General features: G+C 41.2%; 1 protein-coding gene across 1 annotated transcript in view; it reads right to left on the reverse strand.

Moving 5' to 3' along the window:
• The window catches only part of ENPP2 (ectonucleotide pyrophosphatase/phosphodiesterase 2), a 67972-nt gene that overhangs the window by 35887 nt on the left and 12095 nt on the right, over positions 1-19990 (reverse strand). Inside the window, exons 2-8 of the mRNA XM_054385317.1 lie at positions 18549-18651; positions 13030-13185; positions 10939-11064; positions 8830-8890; positions 7489-7586; positions 6298-6377; positions 4997-5116 (exon numbers count right to left, since the gene is read on the reverse strand). Coding sequence (XP_054241292.1) covers positions 4997-5116; positions 6298-6377; positions 7489-7586; positions 8830-8890; positions 10939-11064; positions 13030-13185; positions 18549-18651 — 744 coding nt within the window. The remainder of the gene's footprint in view (positions 1-4996; positions 5117-6297; positions 6378-7488; positions 7587-8829; positions 8891-10938; positions 11065-13029; positions 13186-18548; positions 18652-19990) is intronic.

Consider the following 19990-nt stretch of genomic DNA (forward strand, 5'->3'; position numbering starts at 1 on the left):
CCACAGGAATTAAAGAATGCCTAACTTTTCCAATGCAAAAAGACTTGTATGGACCCAAAAACTCAATCCTGGTACACTGGCAAATGTCTCCAGAAATAATATAGACGCTTTTTCAGATGAAATGTACACCGTAAGTTAAATCACTGTCACTTTTATATCCTTCTTCCCCTTTATTTATGGATAAAAAGAGACAGGATAATAGTTTAGGAGGCAATGCCATAGGGAACATTAAAGGCCTATGTTCTGGTGCTAGAGACATTTGCACACAGATACTACATACAGAGTTAATCAATTTGGCTGCTGAACTGTCTTTGAAAAGCCACACAGACAGTGAAGAAACTCCCTACTTTTAAACTTCCATGTATAATTATGATCCCATAAAAGGCTACCTTGTTGCACTTAAGGAAGGACCAGCAGCAGCACATCTCAGATCAGGGCTAATGGGAGGGACAGCTCTGAAGTTGGATCCTTCTGCCAAATTGCACAAACATGCTCCCGCTCGCCAACCAGGGAAGGAGATTCGTGTCAAGAGCAGAGGAAGCATATACACCCACTGCAGCCAGCAGCTGGGAATGCATGAATGGGAAATCACTTCCATACAGAGGCAAAGGTGGGAAAGAGGAAATCAGCATTTCTCAGGTAAAGAAACAGGTACAAGATTGGTGCAAGCATGCAGAATTAATACCAGTGGTGGGAAAGATCACATTCCTGCAGCATTTGCAATTTGTCCTTGCAACAAGGTTAAAAGTGAAGTAGCCCCTTCCACACTCCTTACCCTTCAACAAGACACAAATTATGTAGTTGGGGCTATTCAGTCTGGAGGAGAGAAGGCTCCAAGGAGAACTTATTGTGGCCTTCCAGTATCTGAAGGGGGCCTACAAGAAAGCTGGAGATGGACTTTGTAGGATGTCAGGTAGTGACAGGACTAGGGGGAATAGAGCAAAATTAGAAAGGGGTAGATTGGATGTGAGGAAGTAGTTCTTCACCATGAGGGAGGTGAGACACTGAAACTGGTTGACCAGAGAGATGGTAGAAGCCCCATGCCTGGAAGTTTTTAAGGCCAGGCTGGATGTGGCTCTGAGCAACCTGATCTAGTGTGAGGTGTCCCTGCCCACAGCAGAGGGGTAGGAACTGTACCATGCTTGAGGTCCCTTCCAACCCTGACAATTCTGTGATATCACAGCCTTGACAAGCAAATATTGCCTTCTTGCCCAGGCAGAAAACTTTTGGTACAAGAAGTCTGTTAAATAATTAGACATGCTCAAAGAGCTCTGTTGCTTTTTCATAGCTCCAGAACAAGCAAAAGAAATACTTATAAAAAGACAGTAACAGACATGCCTTCTTCTGCTTCCTCCATCAATCTATGAAGTGATTGCAAAAAGTGTTCAGGACAAAAAGGCAGATGACAGCTTTCTGCAGAGCCTGGGCTCCTCAGAAGTATCTATCCTGCCAATGCTCAGACTGACTAGGCAAGCGAATGAAAAGAAGTTCTTTCTGTAATCACTAGGTAGTCAAAAATCAACAAGATTCCAGTAAACTGGAGAACAAAACTGATTTATCCCAAAGATCCATATAGAATATGGAATTTAGATAATAGCAGGAATATCCAGTTAAGATGTGTAGTGATGATGGGTAGTGTCTACAGGCAGTTTGCAAACTGTAAAGATAGCTTCATGACATGTTGTCATTTATCCAGGAATGTCATGACCCTTTTAAAGGATTATCTCAGCATCTCAAGCTGGGTCCTTTTTGAGTGCTGTGTCTTCTTTACAAGGCTAACAGTGAAAATGAAGCTTCATGCAAGGTGCCCTAAAAAAATTAATTACTTTTAAAATTAATACATTTCTGAGAAGAGAAACATTCTTGGATCCAAACTCCAGCCCAAGCTAGGTTAAATTTCTGAAGGAGCCTCACTGTCCCTATTAACCACAGGCTGGCAGTTTTACAACTGTTGTCTTCTGACCTTGGGGAGGCCAATGGATTATTTCTAAGGATCATGAAAGACGACTAGAAAAAAGGCAATGTATTGTCTATAGTGTCAGCTTAAGCTCATTACAGCAAACCAAGATATGGAAAACTACTGCTTAACATAAGACAAAAGGCAGCTGGCCTTTGCTTAAAGTGCTTAAAATTACTTGGGATGAAAACAAAGTCTCCGTATCGTGAAAAATAGTTTCTCCCTTGGGAGCACGGGTGCTGATGCTCACCATTTCTGTGAGATGCTGTAGCAATACAAGGAGGAGTTTTGCAGCTGTTTCCTGTCAAACACTTGTTTTGACTACAAGGTGGTTTTAAGGCTACGCAATAAATCAATGTTGTGTGCTAAATCAGAGACTGGATTTCAGGAAGTCCCACAACCAGCTCAAAACACTGTCAACTACCCTGTCTCCCTTTCTTCTTTCCCTAATGCTATTAAAATTAATATCTCTTAATTCCTGGTGTAGAACATTCAGCTACTCATCTGCCAAATTCCACTGATGTCCATACTAATCTGCCTGTTTTCCAGCAAGATGCTGAGTATTAGAACAAGTAATTAAAAAGAAGAAAAACAGACAATGCCAAATCCTCTCATTTTAACAGCACCACATACAATAAGCCAGTTTCCAGGAGAAAAAGTTATTTCAGAAATTATCAAAATTAAATTATATTCTCTTGTAGACAGTTTTAATATGATGCTGGGGGTTCCAGAAACTTCTTGGGTAGAAAACAAACAGTAATCTCCAATTCTGTGCAAACCAAATACCATGCTGCAGTGGTTTGAGCACTCCAACTTGAGACCCAAGTTCTAAAAAGAAGCAGATGAATCTGCAATGTGACAGACTAGATTTCTGTGATATGCAGACCAGACTTCCCTTCCACCTCCCCTCATTCTACTGTCCTGTCTCTCAATAGCCAGCTGTTCTGGCAGCATGTCAATGCAATTTTTAGCAACAATTCTAAAAAGGAGACAGAAATGGACTGCATCTAATCTCTATGTATATGGAGATAATTTTTTCTTATAAAAATTGGCAATTCTGTTATTGAATGTACAATTTTCTCATTTTCAGAGAGAGTATCATTTATATCACATATTACATATCACCTCATTAACCTAGCTACGATGCCCACTCTATCAGGATTGTTAAACTTACATAATAAGTAGAGTTATAGCCCTTCCTGTAGGTATTTGTTTCCCAATTTTACAAAGACATTTCCAGTGTATGATGTTGTTTGTGTGTTTTTCCTTTTTAACACTTCAGCAGATCAGCTGGTTTATTTTATCATCCTTCTTTGTGTATACAACACTCCCCCTAGCCTCTGAGGATTTCATCCAGCATATGGTCATCCACTGTTGTGTAACTTCCTTGAACTCTTCTCAGCTGACATTTTTCTCGACCCTTATTTACAACCCAGAAACAAAATTTACTTCTCTGAGGCAGCACAGGCTTTTCCAATGGTGGGTGTGGGAATTAGTAATGTTCTGCACTCAACTCAGCAGGTGATAAAGTATTCATAGGCTTACATTGCACTTCAGAAGCATAGTTTAAAAACAGACATTTGTACAATAACAACAGCTAGCTCCCCACAAACTCTTACCTAATTGTGATCAAGGTAAGATGCACAATTAAATTTGCAATGCCTAATGTTGGCTTAACAAGTTGTCACATTGCAGTTAAGCCACAATATTGTCTATGACTGCAGCAGGCACACTTTGTTATCTGGGTGGTGGTGGCTGTAGCTGAGATGGAGGAAAGTGTTAGCTACTGCTGCCTTTTCACTGCTCCTAGTTTTGATCCTGCTTCTTTGCTTACATCTAGGAAGATAATAGCTAGACACATTCCTCAGTCTCACCTCTCCCTGTAACCTGTGTTAAAAGCTAACCCAGGTCATAGCTGGGCAAGGGAGTGACTACACTCACGATTACACTCACAAATTTTACAAGAGCACAAATGCCTCACTGTGGCTCAGCTACAGCCAGACACATCTGCCTGAAGCACGAAATTATCTTGTCTTGCATTTGTTGCAGACTAAAACCACATGCAGACAAGTAACACACACACTTGCTAAACCTAAAACCATCTGAGTAACTTCCTGCAGTCTCTAGGGATGTTTCCATTTTAAGAGATTTAGGGGATGACACTGATCCCTTCAGCAAACAGCAATGACAGATTATTGTGTTCCCAAACCCCTTCCGATTTCCCCAACTCTATCACCTCAATTTTTGTGGGGTTAACCAGTCAGACTGCTCAGAATGCTTGTAAACTAAACAACCAGTGCAATGAAATGTGCATGCACCTTTGCTTGCACATAAAACTTATTAGTTTAATTTAAGACCGCTTTTGTCGGCAAAGCAACTGACCACAGCATGCAATAATAGGGGTAGCGGAAGCAAGGGGACCTTGCTAGTTGGAGTAACACAGGAGGCCATTTCCTTGCCTAGAATTCAGACCTGGAGAAACCAGAGTCCAACACTAATCTGAGAAAGAGGATCTACTTCAGCCACTGCTGCTCTCCTCAAGGCAGAAATTAATTCACAGATGTCTACAGCCTCTGCAGCAAGTCAGGTAACAGCGATCACTTGTGGACATAACAAATAATAATTATGAAGTTGTGCCATGCTGTGTTGACAGAACATTAATACTGAAACAGCCACAAGAATATTACTAGGATGAAACCCATAATGAAAAGGAAACATTATGCCACAGAAAAGAAAATACAGGGTTAAACTGTTGACTAAAATGAGGCTTTTTTTTCCTAGCCACATCTAATTTATACTTATCAACACAAGCACCTTTCCATAATCAATGGCTTTATTATTCTGAAAAGCAAATTCCAACTCAAAATGTAACATTCAATTGATAGACACAGGGCCAGCCAGGGCAGGGGGTGCGGGAAATTAGGTACAAATTGTTCACAGATGCCTTTTTTTTTTTATTATTATTATTGGCTATGTTCCACAGCACAGGGGGAGGAGAAGAGAGGGAGGAGGGAAAGAAGGGGGGAATATGAAACTTACTGGTTGACCTCCCCACCATCTGTGATTGAATTTCTCTCGCCCTCGAAGGCTGAAGCTGGCATCAAACACTGGGTCATACATCGAATTGCCAACGATTCCATGTGATTCAGGATAAAGTCCCTTTGTGCAGAAGTAAATCAATTAGTAAAATCCCAGTGCCCACAAATTCAGTTCTTCATAGCTATCTGCAGATACCACTAAATAATTTTAAAATAGGTTATCTTTGTAACTGCACACCAGAGAAGGTTTTAACTTTAAGATAAGCTCATTAAAACTGGCTGCAGTAATGAACACAGCAGGAGATGACTGAATTGTGCTAAAAAGCATGAAGACTCCTGTCACTCAATACTTTAAGATATTTTCACACTGGCTAAATTTTAGTTTGAGGCCACCTAAAGTAAGCAAAAATTTATGAAAAGAAGATTGATTTGAACTTTCAGTTCCTCTTCATGAATTGGCCTTTCTGGAAACAGTAATTCATTCTCCTGTTGCAAGAGTAACACTTAGCGTTTCCATTCTGTGTTTTATCTTCAGCAGAGCCTCTATGAGATAAGAGGTTTTTTTCCAAGAAAAAAAAATAGGGCAAGTCAACCAAAGCCATGGCTTTACATCACAATTTGTCCAGCAGTAAAGGCAATTTAAGAAGCTTCTGTTTTTGTCCCTTTTTCTTAGCACTCTCTCAGCCGCAGCTACTGTGCTTCTCCGTTCCCTCTTTTCCCATTTAACATTTTTACAGAGGCTACAGGAAAAAAGGGAAGGGGGTGGGGGCAGAACACAGCTGCCAATAAGGAGCACCTTAGCCCAACTTTGAGAGCATTATCACTATCACACAGGAGCATCTGCATGCCAGGGTGGGGAGAGCCTGGCCACCAGCCATGCCACTGGAGTGCAGAGGTGATGGTTTGTTTTACTGCAGGGCCAACACAGCATCCAGACACACTAAGCAGCTGCTAAGTTAGCCCCAATGAGTTCAGCTACTCCAATGAAGGAACAACTGCTGGTTGTATTCTGGGCAGGGGTGGTTTTATTCCCCCTAGAAAAAGTGTGACCTGTAATTACACAGCAGCACAAATAACTGTGAAAGTAGACATAAGAAAGCACAGAGAAGCTGTAATGGCGTAATTTATCTCAGAAATTCAAAACACTGAAGAAAATACATAAATTGACTATGAGGTTGTTCTCTTGAAAAAAAAAAAAAAAACAACAACAACAAAACACACACACCCTAAACACTTCCCACAACCTATGTTTCTACTGGAGTGCAACACTTTTATTACCAAAAATCCTTCCCAGAAACTTACAGTAGCAAGGGTGTACAAGTTGGGGAAGGTTTTTGTAGGGTAGACAGGTCTCATGTAAGGAGAATGTGTTCCACAAGATCCTGAAAAACCAATAGTGAACACAAACATTAGGAAGTGAAGCTCTCAGACAGGAAAAATAAAAACAAAGAAAGTCATTTGCCTTGACTCTAAATGCTGCAGAAACTGCTTAAATTTTAACCAATTTAAATGAACATTCTGCTGCTTTAAACTGGCAGGTTTTCCCATGGGACAGGAGTAAATCCACTTATGCACTCTTTGTACTTCACAATAAACTATGCAGCCAGAGAACTGCAGAACCAGGTACGTCTCCTTAGACTGTTCTCCTTTCTGAACTAGCCTCCTTCCAGAGTCCAGAGTCATTAGAAGTACCTTGATAAGTAAAATAACATGAGAAAGCACAGGATAATTTTAAGTAACAAAAACTAAAGCTGCAGTTTCACAATGGGCTTTGGCCACAGGCTTCTGATCATAGAATCATTTAGGTTAGAGAAGACCTTTAAGATAATCAAGTCCAGCCATAAATGGCTACACAAACAGGAGGCTCAACACAGACAGGATTAAAAAAAAAAAATAAAACCCAAAACACAACAAAAACCATCACACCACCACCACACGTTTAAAGGGTGTGGGCATACACACAAACTGCCACACTGAGATGATCAAATATGCATTGAATCTTGTACTCCACAGGTAGATGCCTGCTTGTCTGAAGGTGAGTACAGGGCTGCTCATCACTAGGGCATGTCCCCAGCCAGTTATCACATATTCACATGCCTGGATCAAGTGGAGAATTTCATGGGCACTTCCTAACTAGCCTTCAAGAGTGCAGGATACCTATCAGTACTAAAGATGCATTTCTTCTTGACAAAACCACCTGAATGTCACTGGTTCTGAGCAACATTCCCCAAAGCAGCAACTGTCTCCCTACACTGCTGTGTGCTTTCAAGCAACCAGTTAATGCTACCTAAGCCAAAGGAGACTTCTGTCATTTTCCTTTTGTGGAAAAAAAGACTTAACCTTTGTTAGGCTTTCAGGTGGAGTAGCTCTGCATTTGGTGCAGCTCTTCTACTCACCAGTTCCACACTGACTTCTGTTGTTCAACAAAGAATGAAACCAACTGGGCAGCAAGAGACTGTCTTTCATTTATTGTAAGAAAACAGATGTACTCACTCAGTTTTTCAATATTGGGCATCACCTTACTTCCTTTCTTCATATATGATGCACGGAAACCATCAACAGAGAAGATAATCAAAGGAGGACGAACAAAGCTAAAAGTAAAAGCAGTGGGAATGTAAAGCAGCTTTTTTTTTTTCCTTTTTCCACTTGCTCACTGAAACTCCAAAGAATCTGAAGTACAGTTACTGTATATGCTACATGTCTATAATTATTTTCTTTACTTAACAGATGAACACAAACCAATAATCTTTACACTACTAACATCCAATGTTCACTCACAGTCAGTAAGAGGGCTGAGCTCCAGCATAAAAGATATCTTCCCTGGGCAGCTAAAAGCACATGACTCAAAAGTGCAAGTCCTTACTGATGAAAAAAAAAAAAAAATAGCGTTCATGAGTACCCACACTAGCATATAATCTGTAGTTAAAAACCCTACCTCATGATAGCTGGTCTTCTCTCTTCACAAACAAAAGTCCATGTGGCATTTTAAGTGAGCTCTGTGAGGCAGAGCTCATTCTCACATAACAAAGATGATAGTACCTCATTTTACTTTATTACATTTATTTACTACTGCTCCTGGGAGTAGCATCTATCCTAAGAAGACAGATGTGTGTCCTGGACAGACACAGCTGGGCTTTTGATGTTAGTTACTTGCTGCAGGTATACACAGCCATCACTATCCCTAGGACAAGCAGGGGCTCCTATCTCCTCCAAACCATCCTTCTAATAGCACAGACTGAGTGCAACGCAGCACAGCACCTGAGCAGATGCTTACTTTTAAGGATAATAGTGAGCTAACTGATTTCAAAAGTGCTTACTTTCTCAGGGTTGTTCATGTGCTCAAATACCTCAGTAAATCAAGCCTGTGCCCCATTGCAATTTGGAAATCCTTTCATCCAGGAAAATAACAGGAAAAGTACAAATTTTGACTAAAAAAAAAATAATCCTGAACTGTGTTCTCTCATGGTTCAATCTCAGTTTTACTGAAATCAGAAAACCCTAATCCTTTCCACTGACTTCAAGGAAGTGTGGTTACCTTCCCTATGTGTGCAAGTGAAGCAGGGAAATCTGTCTTTGATCAAGTGATCAAACACCAGGAGTTCAAGCTCACATATCATACAGTGCACTATTCATCCAGAAACTCTAAGGCAAACGCATTGCAATATTATCAGCCTAAATGTACAAATGGTGAAGCACTGGAAAGTATCCAACCCACTGCCATTCAGCCTGTGTGACAGGGACAGCACAGGAATGTGGAGTTTGGAAGTCCAGGGCAGAGGTGGAAACCATTGGCCTTGCTGCAGTTGGCTTTGTAGTTTGGTACAAAACACTTACCCTGCAGGACATTCAGGAGTCTTTATCTCTTCACAGTCATCATCCACCCAGTGGGTTTCTCCTACCAGAAAATTCACATTGGCGTTTCAGAAAAAAAATATGTATGTGGGCACAGGTACAGGTTTCACAGAAAACATCACAAAAATAAAGTTTAGTTCTAGTCAATGGGCTGTCCTGTCATCCTTCCCATGAACAAGGAGCAGGTCTTTTGACAAAGCTAAACAAATGACCTGGCTGGATTCTATTCAACAAGAAGATCCAAACTAGCACTCCCGCAAAGAGATTTTAAAACTGGACTTAGAAGTGTCCTTTTGATTGCAGGAGACAGTAGTAACACTTTAGGCACAGTAGGCATATATTTTAATTTTCTTATCTTCAATGTGTCAAAACCAGGTAGTGCTGGTTCTGGCTGTGAATTCCCACTTTCCACCCCACCAGCTCTGATGTCTCCAAGAGCTGGTTCAGCTGGCTGAAGGCACAAACCAAAACTCACTCTGGGGATGAAAAACAACTCTAAATAGTTTCCAGCTGGTTAGAGAGCCGATCAGCCATGGATCAGGTGAGACTCAGACACAGATAAAACAAAAAAGCTCTCTGAACTACATGATTAGTTAAAATTACTTCATGTAATCAAGTATTTTAGAGTTTTCACTGCTGAATGCTTACTATGGAGTGGCTCATGACTTGCACTTTCACGGGTCAATTGAAAAACAAATTATTAACTAATCAGGTGCACTTCCTGAACCTGCCACTATTAAAGGAACTGCAGCTCAATTAGAATGAAGGTTGAGGGAAAAAACGCCATAGAAAAGATCTACAGGAAATGTGTCCTGCAGCAATTCCAACTGACCATGACAGGAGGTGGAGGGACAATTTCCAAAGGGGGGGGCGAAAAAGACAACAAACCAACATGCTATTCTCAGGCAAAAGAATGAATAAAGAGGAAACACTGTTCTCACATGAAGCTTGCTGCTGTCAAAATGGCAGGGTCATTGAGATAATTTGTTATTAGCCAATTAAAGATTACATATGTTAAAGCCAGAGACTTTAACATTCCTCTGTCTTGACCTTTGTAAGAGGGAGCTCACCAAAAAGGCAAGAACTGAAAACTAGCCCAGTATTTAAGTGGCCTCAGCTTGGAGGTTCTGTTGTAAAGGGGAATGAATAATCTATGGGACTTGCTGGAAGATAGGTATTTTGTTTGGATTCCCAACAACAAAACTCAGTGAGAAAAAAAAAGCCCATTTTCAGTGCACTGATCTGGAGCGTTAGCATTTTCTGTACATACGCAGTTGGCCAAAATGGTGTGGAAGAAAAATTTTCAAACTGTAAGCCTTCCACCAAAGAAGTTAATGAATGAAACAAAACAAAACAAACCCACAAAAAACAAACCTAAAAGCTATCTGAGGTACAATAGTGAGAACTTTCAGAGCTCAATACCAAGGATTAGAAGACCTGTTCCTGAAGGGAAACACATTACGTGATACAGAACATAGTTCAGAAGATCAGCGTAGAGCATGAAAATTAAGCTTCCACAGCCCATCCACCCACAGACCAGTGCAGCCTGTACTGCAGCCATGGTTTGTCTAGAAGGTGGCATGGCCATCTGAAGCCCATGCCACCCATCTGTGAATTACAGCCCTCCTATTCTCACAACTCCCTTCCCATAAGGAACAAAGCCTATAGGTGTTAGGTCAAGTAGTTTGAGCAGGAGCTTTTGTGCTGGGGGCGGGAAGAAGTCTTTGAATCAGAGATAACATATCTAGGAATGCTCCATTCCTCCTGAGACCATCAGATATCCCTCCTTTCCCTGTGAAGCAGACAAATGCACCTGAACATTTGTGTTTTACTTTGAACTCTTCTCCATTCACTTATGATTCGTCTCTAATCAGTATCTCTACAGTCAAAGATCATTCACAAACTGAAAGGATTCATCTCTGCTAGCACTCAAAAAAGTTACAAATGCAATTCCCCATTCTTCCTCCTCTAAAAATCAAAATCAGAACAAAACAAGGAGACTGCTCCTCTTTTAGAAGAAAAACTCTTTATCCACACGGCTGCTTTGTATCAGGTTTGCAAAGATAAGAGGTAGAAAGACCAAAGACGCACCTTTGCAAACGACTTGGTAATTAGTACAACAATCTCCTCTACTTAAGCAGTCTTCAGAGCAGTGACAAGCATTGTCATCATTCCTGGTTTCTCCACAGCGGTCTTTGGTACATTCCCAGCCCCGAGCTAAAATATTCACAAGGTAAGCAAGAACAAGAGATTATAATCAAAACAAAAAGTACTCACTAAAGCAATACTGACAAGTTAAGTATGGTGTAAAATTTATGGCCCCGTTTTAGTGATTTCAAGATCTCTGAAGCAGGCATGCCAACCACAAATTAAAGAGATCCTTGTGTCCTGCAAGATCCACACACAAGTGCTTCTACTACTCTGCTCCAGGCTTTGTATGACCTGAATGCCAGAAAAAGCATGGAAAGAAGAGAAGGATCTTGACTGATAAACGGTGGGGTCACAAACTAAGAATTCTGGTGTTTCTTGGGTAAGCCATTCCTTTTCTCTCAACTATTCAATCCAATAGGAAATAGTCCACAATTCAATTCATAGGAAATAAGAGAAAGTTTAAAAGAGACTGTGTGTTTGTAAATTCGTATAAATAAATACTCCCATCAGTTCTTCACCCACAGGGTGAGATTCAGCACCAACTTCAAAATCATGAGAACAAGAGCTGTTCTTCAAGGAAAAGCATGGCACAGCCACTGTACTACACTCCAGCTCTTCCCATCTTGCAAATGAAATTAGGACCTAAAGGCCTGTCTAAATTAGGGTGATCTCTCAAGGGCAGTACATTGTTACATTTTGGAACAGGGCCTAAGGATGTATACCAAGCTATTAAAATTGTATCACTATAAAGAGAACTGAGGAAGTTGAGACTCAAGGATGGCACATCCATTTGCAATGGTAATTTTAATCATTAGACTAATCTCTAGTGATAGAACAAGAGGAAATGGCCTCTAAATTGCACAAGGGGAGGTTTAGATTAGATATTAGGATTTTTTTTTTCCCTGAAAGCGTGGTCAGGCCTTAGAACAGGCGGGCCAGAGAGGTGGTGCAGTCACCATCCCTGGAGGTGTTCACAAAGTGTGTAGACACAGCACTTTGGGATATGACCATGGCCATGGAGGTGTTGTGTTAACAGTTGGACTCTGTTCTTGGCCATGGAGTGTTAACAGTTGGGCTCTGTTCTTGGAGGTCTTTTCCAGCTGAAACAATTCTATGATTCACTTCTGGCTGCTTAGGAAGTATAATTGATTAAGCAAGAAAATGCTCAGTGGCCAAAGTAGAAGGCACTGGTGTCAACTCTGACCACTGTGTAAACCCTCAAGAAGATGGGTACAAGCAATAATTTACATGCACTATGCTAAGAAGTAAAACAACTCATGGCCCTATCTGAAGTTTTCTTTGCCAATGACTCATGAAAAAAAAAAAAATCCCAAAGAAAATAAGCCCTGTGCTGTATTTTCATCCCCCAGGGTCCAATCAATTGAAGTCAAATGTTTATACCAGTGTGTTATACACATTCTGACATCTGGAAATTGGAATCTGGGGCAAGGGTACGAAGGCCAGCTGTCACCTGCAGCTCACTCTGAGAAGACCCATGCCACTTCAGCACTCCCAGCTCACGTGGCACCCTCACAAGCAACCACAATGCACAAGCAACCACAATGCACAAGCAAGCATCAATTGCTCCAATTCTCCAAAGGTATCACTTGGGAGAAAAAAAAAAAAAAAAAAAGACTGGCTGACATGGAATGACCAAGCTCCAGCTTTTACCATGTCTCTTTTCATTGTAACCTGAAGGTCAAACTGATGTCTCAACACTGATTACTGCTTTCATCTGAGTATCAGAAGATCTACTTTTCACTTTGAATGAATAATATCCTGCTTTTCTGCCCTGGAAGCCATGGCTGGAGCCCAGCAATGAGGAGCAATAGGTGCACATACCTACTGCTCCTTGCAGGGTAATACAGGTTGCATTTTGGTCTGAGCCAAGCCTGCCTGGCAAGGCAAGGTGAGGTAAGGAGGAGATGCAAGTTATGGGAGGAAGCGCTTGCTCACCAGGCAGGTCTCAACTGCTTGCAGAAAGCTGATGTCAACAGTGCCTGGCAGTGCAGGACAGGAGACCCATCCTACCTGTCTTTAAGCATAGCTCATCAAAGTCGAAGCAGCAGCTGTTGTAACTCTTGCACAGGTTGTCACAGCGGCAGCCAGGAGGCTCTGCCTCTTCAAGTTCAAAGCATCTGTTTTTGCAGGAGCCAGAGGTACTGATCCAGGGGGAATCAGACAGGACTGTGTGGAATAAGAAACAGGGCAACATCTGTCAGGCCAGCAGCAGTGAGATGGGTGTCTCAGCCCCGAAACCACTTGGATAAGCAAAACCTCGGCTGCCTGCTCTGGTAAAGGGAGCAGGGAGTAGAGAAGGGTTACTTGAAGAAAGAGAACAAACAAACGCAAAACAAAACCAAAACCACCCCACAACAACAGCAACAAAGGAACAAATTCCAAAAAGGTTGCTCTTTTGGGGGGAAGAAGAAAAGGAGAAAAAAAAAAAAAAAGAAGAAGGAAGCAGAGTGCTGTGATGTCCTGCAAAGCAGCAGCCCGGGCTTTACTTCTGTAACAATCAAGAGATCATTAGCAGAAATGTATTGAAGTCTTCAAGGCCCCTTTTCAGGAGCTACAATCACTCCTCAGGAGTAGACCTTTCTTTTCAGAAACCTAGTGACATTTTCATGGCTGACTGGGCAGTTTGCATAGGAAAGGACTGCAGTTAATCTACATGCAGCCAGCAGGACTTGCTCTGTTATATTGAAAGGCACCGAATTAACGTCAAGCATGAAACAAAACTGTAAGATGCTCTATAAATTAATGGAGAAGTGAAGTACAGCTTTTTGGTGGCTTCTACAGAGCATTAATTTATAAAAAAATTAACAAAATACAGAAGGATGCAAGAAATCAATGTATTTGATGCATATAACCAAACAGAGGACTGCCAGTCTGAAAACCATGAATAATGTTTTGGACATCAATAATCTATTTATTAGTAAAGGCCCTTACACTCAAAGCTGATATATAACATTCTGCTCTTTTTTTCAAAGCTTAGTGATTTATAGATTTTATATATCTTATATATATTTTTCCTGCAAGAGACTCCTATATAGCAGCTTATATGAAGCAGGAAAAATGCTTGTTACTCTCTAGGGTTAATTGTATTTTATGAAATAATGACTGTTTGTTATTCTTTAAAAACAGAAGTATTCCAGGGAAAATGTCACAATGCCTTTTGTTCCTCGAGAGACCTATTAAAATTGAGCCTTTGAAATTGTCTTGGGGTTTGTTTTCTTTCAGACTATGGTTTGGTTTTGGCAAATCTCACCATGATTAGCAGTATAATTTTTAAAGGATTGATGCAATGGCACTTTTGGGAAGCAGCTGCTCTGACCTTTTCTTATATATCATTCTCTGACTTGTTGACATAGCTAAAAGTTTAGGCTCCACTAAAACTGTGGAGAAATCTTGTGCCTAACACCATGTTATTATCCCAACACTGTGAGAATGGATGGAAAAGCAGATAAAAGGGGAGTTTGGAGATGACATTGTAGTAGCTGATGGACCACCAGCTCCCACTGACAGCACTACTATTCCACAACTTCCCTTAGACTGGAACTGGTTTGATACTAGCATAAAACACTTCAGGGAGCAAACCTGGCAGCAAATCAATCCTACAATAAGGTACCAGGTGAGCAAACCAAACCTACCAGGGCTGCAGTGATGGATCATGTCAGTGGCAAGGCACATTCTTATGACCGCTGGGAAAGGTCGCAGTAAACAACCATGTCTGCCTCTGCCTTTTGTTTGTTTTGTTGTTTTTTTGTTTTTTTCCCAATCAGGTCAGCAATGCTGAGAGAGAGTAACATCATACAGTGACATTTCACTCTATAGGTACATTCCCTTCAAGCACATTCTTAATACTTTAAGTTATTATTTTAAAGCCAGCAACATTTTGGCCTTCTGGAGTTCCAAGGAGTTAAACATAATCTATCTATTTTTGCAACATGCAGATCAGAATCTGTGTAGGCTCTGCAGTCTCTGCTGTTGGAGAGTTTGAAGAACATGTTAGACCAAGATCTGTGAGGAGCACTTCAGTAATAAATGACCATGTCTTGGGATGTAGAGGTGGTCTACATAGCTGTTTGAGGTCTCCTGTGGTTCTACCTTTTGTAAGTGCAAACAGGGTTTCCATTTCGCATAAGAAAGGTTTATCCCAGCTACCCTGTCTGTTACTTTTTCACTTCTCTTGGCAACCACTGTATCACAGATGTGATGAATTATCCCACATTACTTAGCAAATTCAAGTCACACCTCTTGAGCCAATGTAGGACATTTTCCACACAGCAACACAAAAGAGGGCTTATTTTCATTCCTCTGATCTGTGAGCACATTAAGATCATTCCTTTGTTTATCATGCTTGACCTTGCATTTGCAGCCAGACCATGATTTTCAGGTCGTGCACAATGCCATGGCATAGGTACTGGTGCATGCAGAATCATTTGAAAAAATCTTTCATCAGGAGCTCCAGTCCTGGTGAGAATTTTCAAATTAACAAAAATCCCTGTCCAGAATAAACCTACACAATTTCAAAATCCTTTTCAAAATTCAGGCAGCCCTCCACAGCTCCTACAATCAGACCATGTAGCAGGCAGAGGGATCTCCCCTCCTTATTTAGTATGTAAACCTTTTCATATACTTTTCCATACCTTTTTTCCCCTCCCTCAACTAAGCTCAAAACAGCCACCTAAAGATTGTCTCTTATAGGTTAAAATCAGAAATTACATAGGGCAGTAGTGATTCACTCCATGAAGATTATTACATTTCCATTGTAAATGTGTTATATTTACCTTGAAAGTGCCACATCAAACTACCTGCTCTGCTTCTACCTGATTTCAATATTTATTTATATATATGTAAAATCGAATCCATTTACTTCAATTATTTCAGTCACAGGACTACACAATATAGACATGTTTACACAGTCATTACAGGAAGGATACTAGCTGGTAAGAATTTGCCATTTTGGATCCCATGGAACCTATACCAATCAACCAAATACCTACACAAAACATCAGGAACATCAGTTTTGCTAGATAATATTATGAGATTGCATTTAATTTTTTTCAGAATGTCATTGCAGTGTGCAAAATTTCAATGAAAAGGTCACATAAACTAAGAAAAGCATCCTAACTGTTCCAGTACAAGAAAGTTATGACTCCATTTTTAATGACATACTTAAAAATCCAGTGAGAAAAACTTCAGTATTTCTCCTTCCAAAATTCAAGCTATCATCCTCTCATGACCAGGACACACGCCTCAAGAAACTACTAAGGCCATTTTCCTTGAGAGGGCTTACAAAGACATCTAGAAAGCTCATGAAACAAATAACTTCAAGGCAAAGATAAGAAAAAAGGGAACCTTGCTTCTCTAATGTCTTTTAGAAATTGTGAGTTAAAAAAGAAAAAGTATTTTGATGAAACAACTTTTTTTGTTACAAATATTAAACATCTCAAATGCATAAAGGCTTATATGTATCTGTACACTATAAAAAGAGGACAAGAAGAAGGGGGTCTAAGAATTATGGTATTTCTTTGACCTACGTTTACAAGGGACTGAGAAGAAAAACAAAAAAAATCTAACCATCTTGATTTTGACTCATAGAGGTATTCCATGCTAGATGAAAACTGAAATCTGCTTACAATTATGGTATACCTCTCCAGACATAACAAATTAGTCTATACAGTAATGGTTGGTAAAAAGAGTGCTTTGTCAATCCAAAATAATTAAACATCAACAAACTTGGAAAAAAGGCAGAGTAGAAGAAGGATTTATACTAATTTTTTTTAAATTCTGGATACTTAATTGCACTGGACTCAGAAATCAGGCAACTAGGAGAGCTTAAATAGGTCTTTAAGAGTTTAAGAAAAGCACCTCTCCATTGTAGCTTTTCACTTTCTCCTTTAGACAGATGTGACAGCATACAACACTTTATTCTCTGCTATGACACCCTTCTTTTTTATTGCAATAGAAGTAACCAAGCTGGATAAACACAAAAGGGACAAAACCCTCTGTTACTTTTCTGTCTCTCATTGTTGCACCTTGGACTTAACTGCTCCAATGCCAGGTGCTGGTGCAAGTCTACTCACAAGTAAATTCTCAACAGATTGCCAAAAGCACCCTACCTCCTGCCCGCATGCAAGAGATCCTGTATTTCTTCCTTTTTTCTGGAATGCTGAGCTAAACCTCCTGCTACTGGAAACAGCATGCAGCTACTGATCCCAGCCTTAGCAGTGCTGAACAGCGCTGGTTGGCTCAGCAGAGCTGACACTGATGAGCTGCAATGGGCCCCCAGTATCAGACCGTTGGGACTTCAGCAAAAAGTAACTGAGCAGCCTTGCTCGAAAGCCTAGACAGACACCAGCAAGAAGCAGCTGGCACCCAGTGTCGAAGGACATGAAATGCAAATCCTTCAAGCCACTGTTACACACACACAACTGCTCTATGGTTAACATACTAGAAGACAAAAACAGAAATAAATTGGGTTTTCAAGCAAACTTTTTTTACTGCTGTATAAAGATCAAAAGCAACAGCCGCTATCTTTCTGTTTACCTAAAATGCCTCTGCCCAGTAATTAGCAGCCCTGATCGTGGCTATGATTAGACACCAATTCCTGTGAAAGAGAAGAGTGAAGGACACAAACACATTACCAGGAACACAACAAACTCTGGCCACGGTAAACAATTTCATAACTAAACTTCACAAGCTATCGTTACAGACGGGCATTGCAAATGAGATGCTTTCACTTCAGTTATATTAATCAGCTCTAAGTCAATGACCACAGGATTCCTTTCTCCTGCAAAAGGAAGGAACAGAGACACAAGTCAAGCCTCCTCAACTAGTTTTCCGTTTTATATATTTTTCCATTTGGACTATGCATGAGCTCACAAAACTCTATACTGCTCCAGAACACAAACAACAGTCCCTTCTGTGTCATGTTCTTGCTTTCCTCCAAAGAAAAAAAAAGCAGGAGGCAAAAGAAAACAGAGGACTCGGTGACGGCACATCCACACGAACACCTGCTCTCCTCTCCCTGGCCCTCTCCGCTGTCAGATGTCTGCCGTCTACTGTTCACAAACCAGCATGACCTCAGGAGCCACAGAAATCCCAAAAGCTTTTCTCACCAGTGCCTCTTGAAAGCATTAATCAAGTTTCTAGGAACCACTTCAATAGCTACCAAAATAAAACCAGAACCCTTAAACCCATTAGGGAGTTTCTCTTAGCTCTAGGAGGAAACCGAGTGGAGTGGAAAACACGGCAGCTGCTATGTAGGAGCTGATGAGATCGGTCACTGTGAGACTGACAGTGCTCAGTCCTAAAATAAGCGAGATTTTCCAGTCACATGCACACAGAGCAAAAGTTTAAGTAAATAGGAGACCTATAGGTGAGTCCCAAAGGTCAACTGACTGAGGCTCAGTGAGGTATTTAGTCTTCTCTGTATCCCAGAGGGAAAAGGAACAAGCAAACTACTGTTTCGAAGTAGGAGTGCTTTCCAACCACAGCATATAACATAAGGGTACTGAGATGTACAATTTCTGTTACTGTACCTGAGACCGGGCCCTCATCCCATTCTTCAGATCTCCTAAATCGATTTGTTGTAAATCCCATGCAGACATTTACTCCAAAGGCAAAAGCAAATAAAGATATAACCTGCAAAAGCAAACAGCAAAGTAAGCAAACTGTGCAAAAAGCAGGACTTTCAAGCTAAAAGCACTACGATTAAAGGGGCAAAGATGGTCTTCTGTACATTGGAGCTTCCCAGCACTGCAATTCCCATCACTGGAGCAGCAGTTTGTAGCGTCACCGTTGGAGAGTAACACAAACCAGAAGGGGTTTATGAATAACACATCTCTTTCTGAAGCTGAAACGCTCCTTTTTGCAGGAACTTTTTCAGGAGCGACGGGCTACTCCTCCTCCAAAAGCAAACACACTCCTCTCCTCCCCTACCTGGTGTGAGTGGACGCAGCCCTTCTTAGCCATGCTAGAGAATTCTTGAAAAGCCTGCACAGCACCGTCGCCTTTTCTTTTTAGTGAGCACAGAGCTCTGTTTGCTCTGGAAGTTCGGGCTATTAGCTACAAGTAATCCCACCTGGTGAGGTTGACAGGCTCGTGTGATTTGTCCAGGGGGTGATTTCATCATGTTGCACTCACAAATCGCAGCTCCGAGTACAAGAAGCTCCAGGCATCATCCCTCACTGCGCCCTCCCCCCAAACACACACACACGCAGGCTTTTATGTGGTTTCCTCTGGCAGAGCTGGGTTTTCTTATGTTGCTGCAGCCAATAGCTGTTCCTGCTCGTTTTATTCTGCTTGCAAAAGTAACATGGTTAAAAGAGAAACCAAATGCGTCTCCATCTGGCTCCCCGAGAAGGGGGTGAAGCTCACTCAGGGCTGTGAAATTAAAATATCCCAATGCCACCCTCAAATGTCACCCAGCATTGCGTGCGTCACGGCGCGGTGGGCTCGGGGCACGGCTTGAGCACACAGCCGCAGCTGCTGACCTTGCAACAGCCGGATAGGTTTTGGGAGCTCTGGCTCCCATCTCCCAGCTCCAAGGCTGCTCCTGAAGTTTCTAACTGGGTTGCAGAGCAATCCCTCCCCTCCCCTCCCTCACCCCCCCAAAAAACAACAAAAAAAAAAAAGAAAAAAAGCGGGGACACTTTCAGGGTAAGGGGTTGTTTTTCAACACCGTTCTCCGGTAGTGGTGCAGATCAATAGAAACGCAAGCAGTTTTATCTGAATCGCTGGAAACTACAGACTTCCAGATACGAAGGGAAGTGATACCTTCCCCCTGCCCCACGTTTTCCCATTTTCATCAGCAACAACAGAAAGCTGGCTGTTTGGATAAAAGCTCCTATTTACAAAGCAACTTATAATACTGAGCTGAATTAGAGTTCAAATCAGTGGCTGAAATATTATTTGCCAAGGCAAATTATTTACAAGTGTAATTTGCTGGGTTTTTTTCTCTGATGGAAGCTCCTTTCATTGA

Source organism: Indicator indicator, chromosome 12 (genome assembly GCF_027791375.1).
Source record: "Indicator indicator isolate 239-I01 chromosome 12, UM_Iind_1.1, whole genome shotgun sequence".
Classification (NCBI taxonomy): Eukaryota; Metazoa; Chordata; class Aves; order Piciformes; family Indicatoridae; genus Indicator; species Indicator indicator.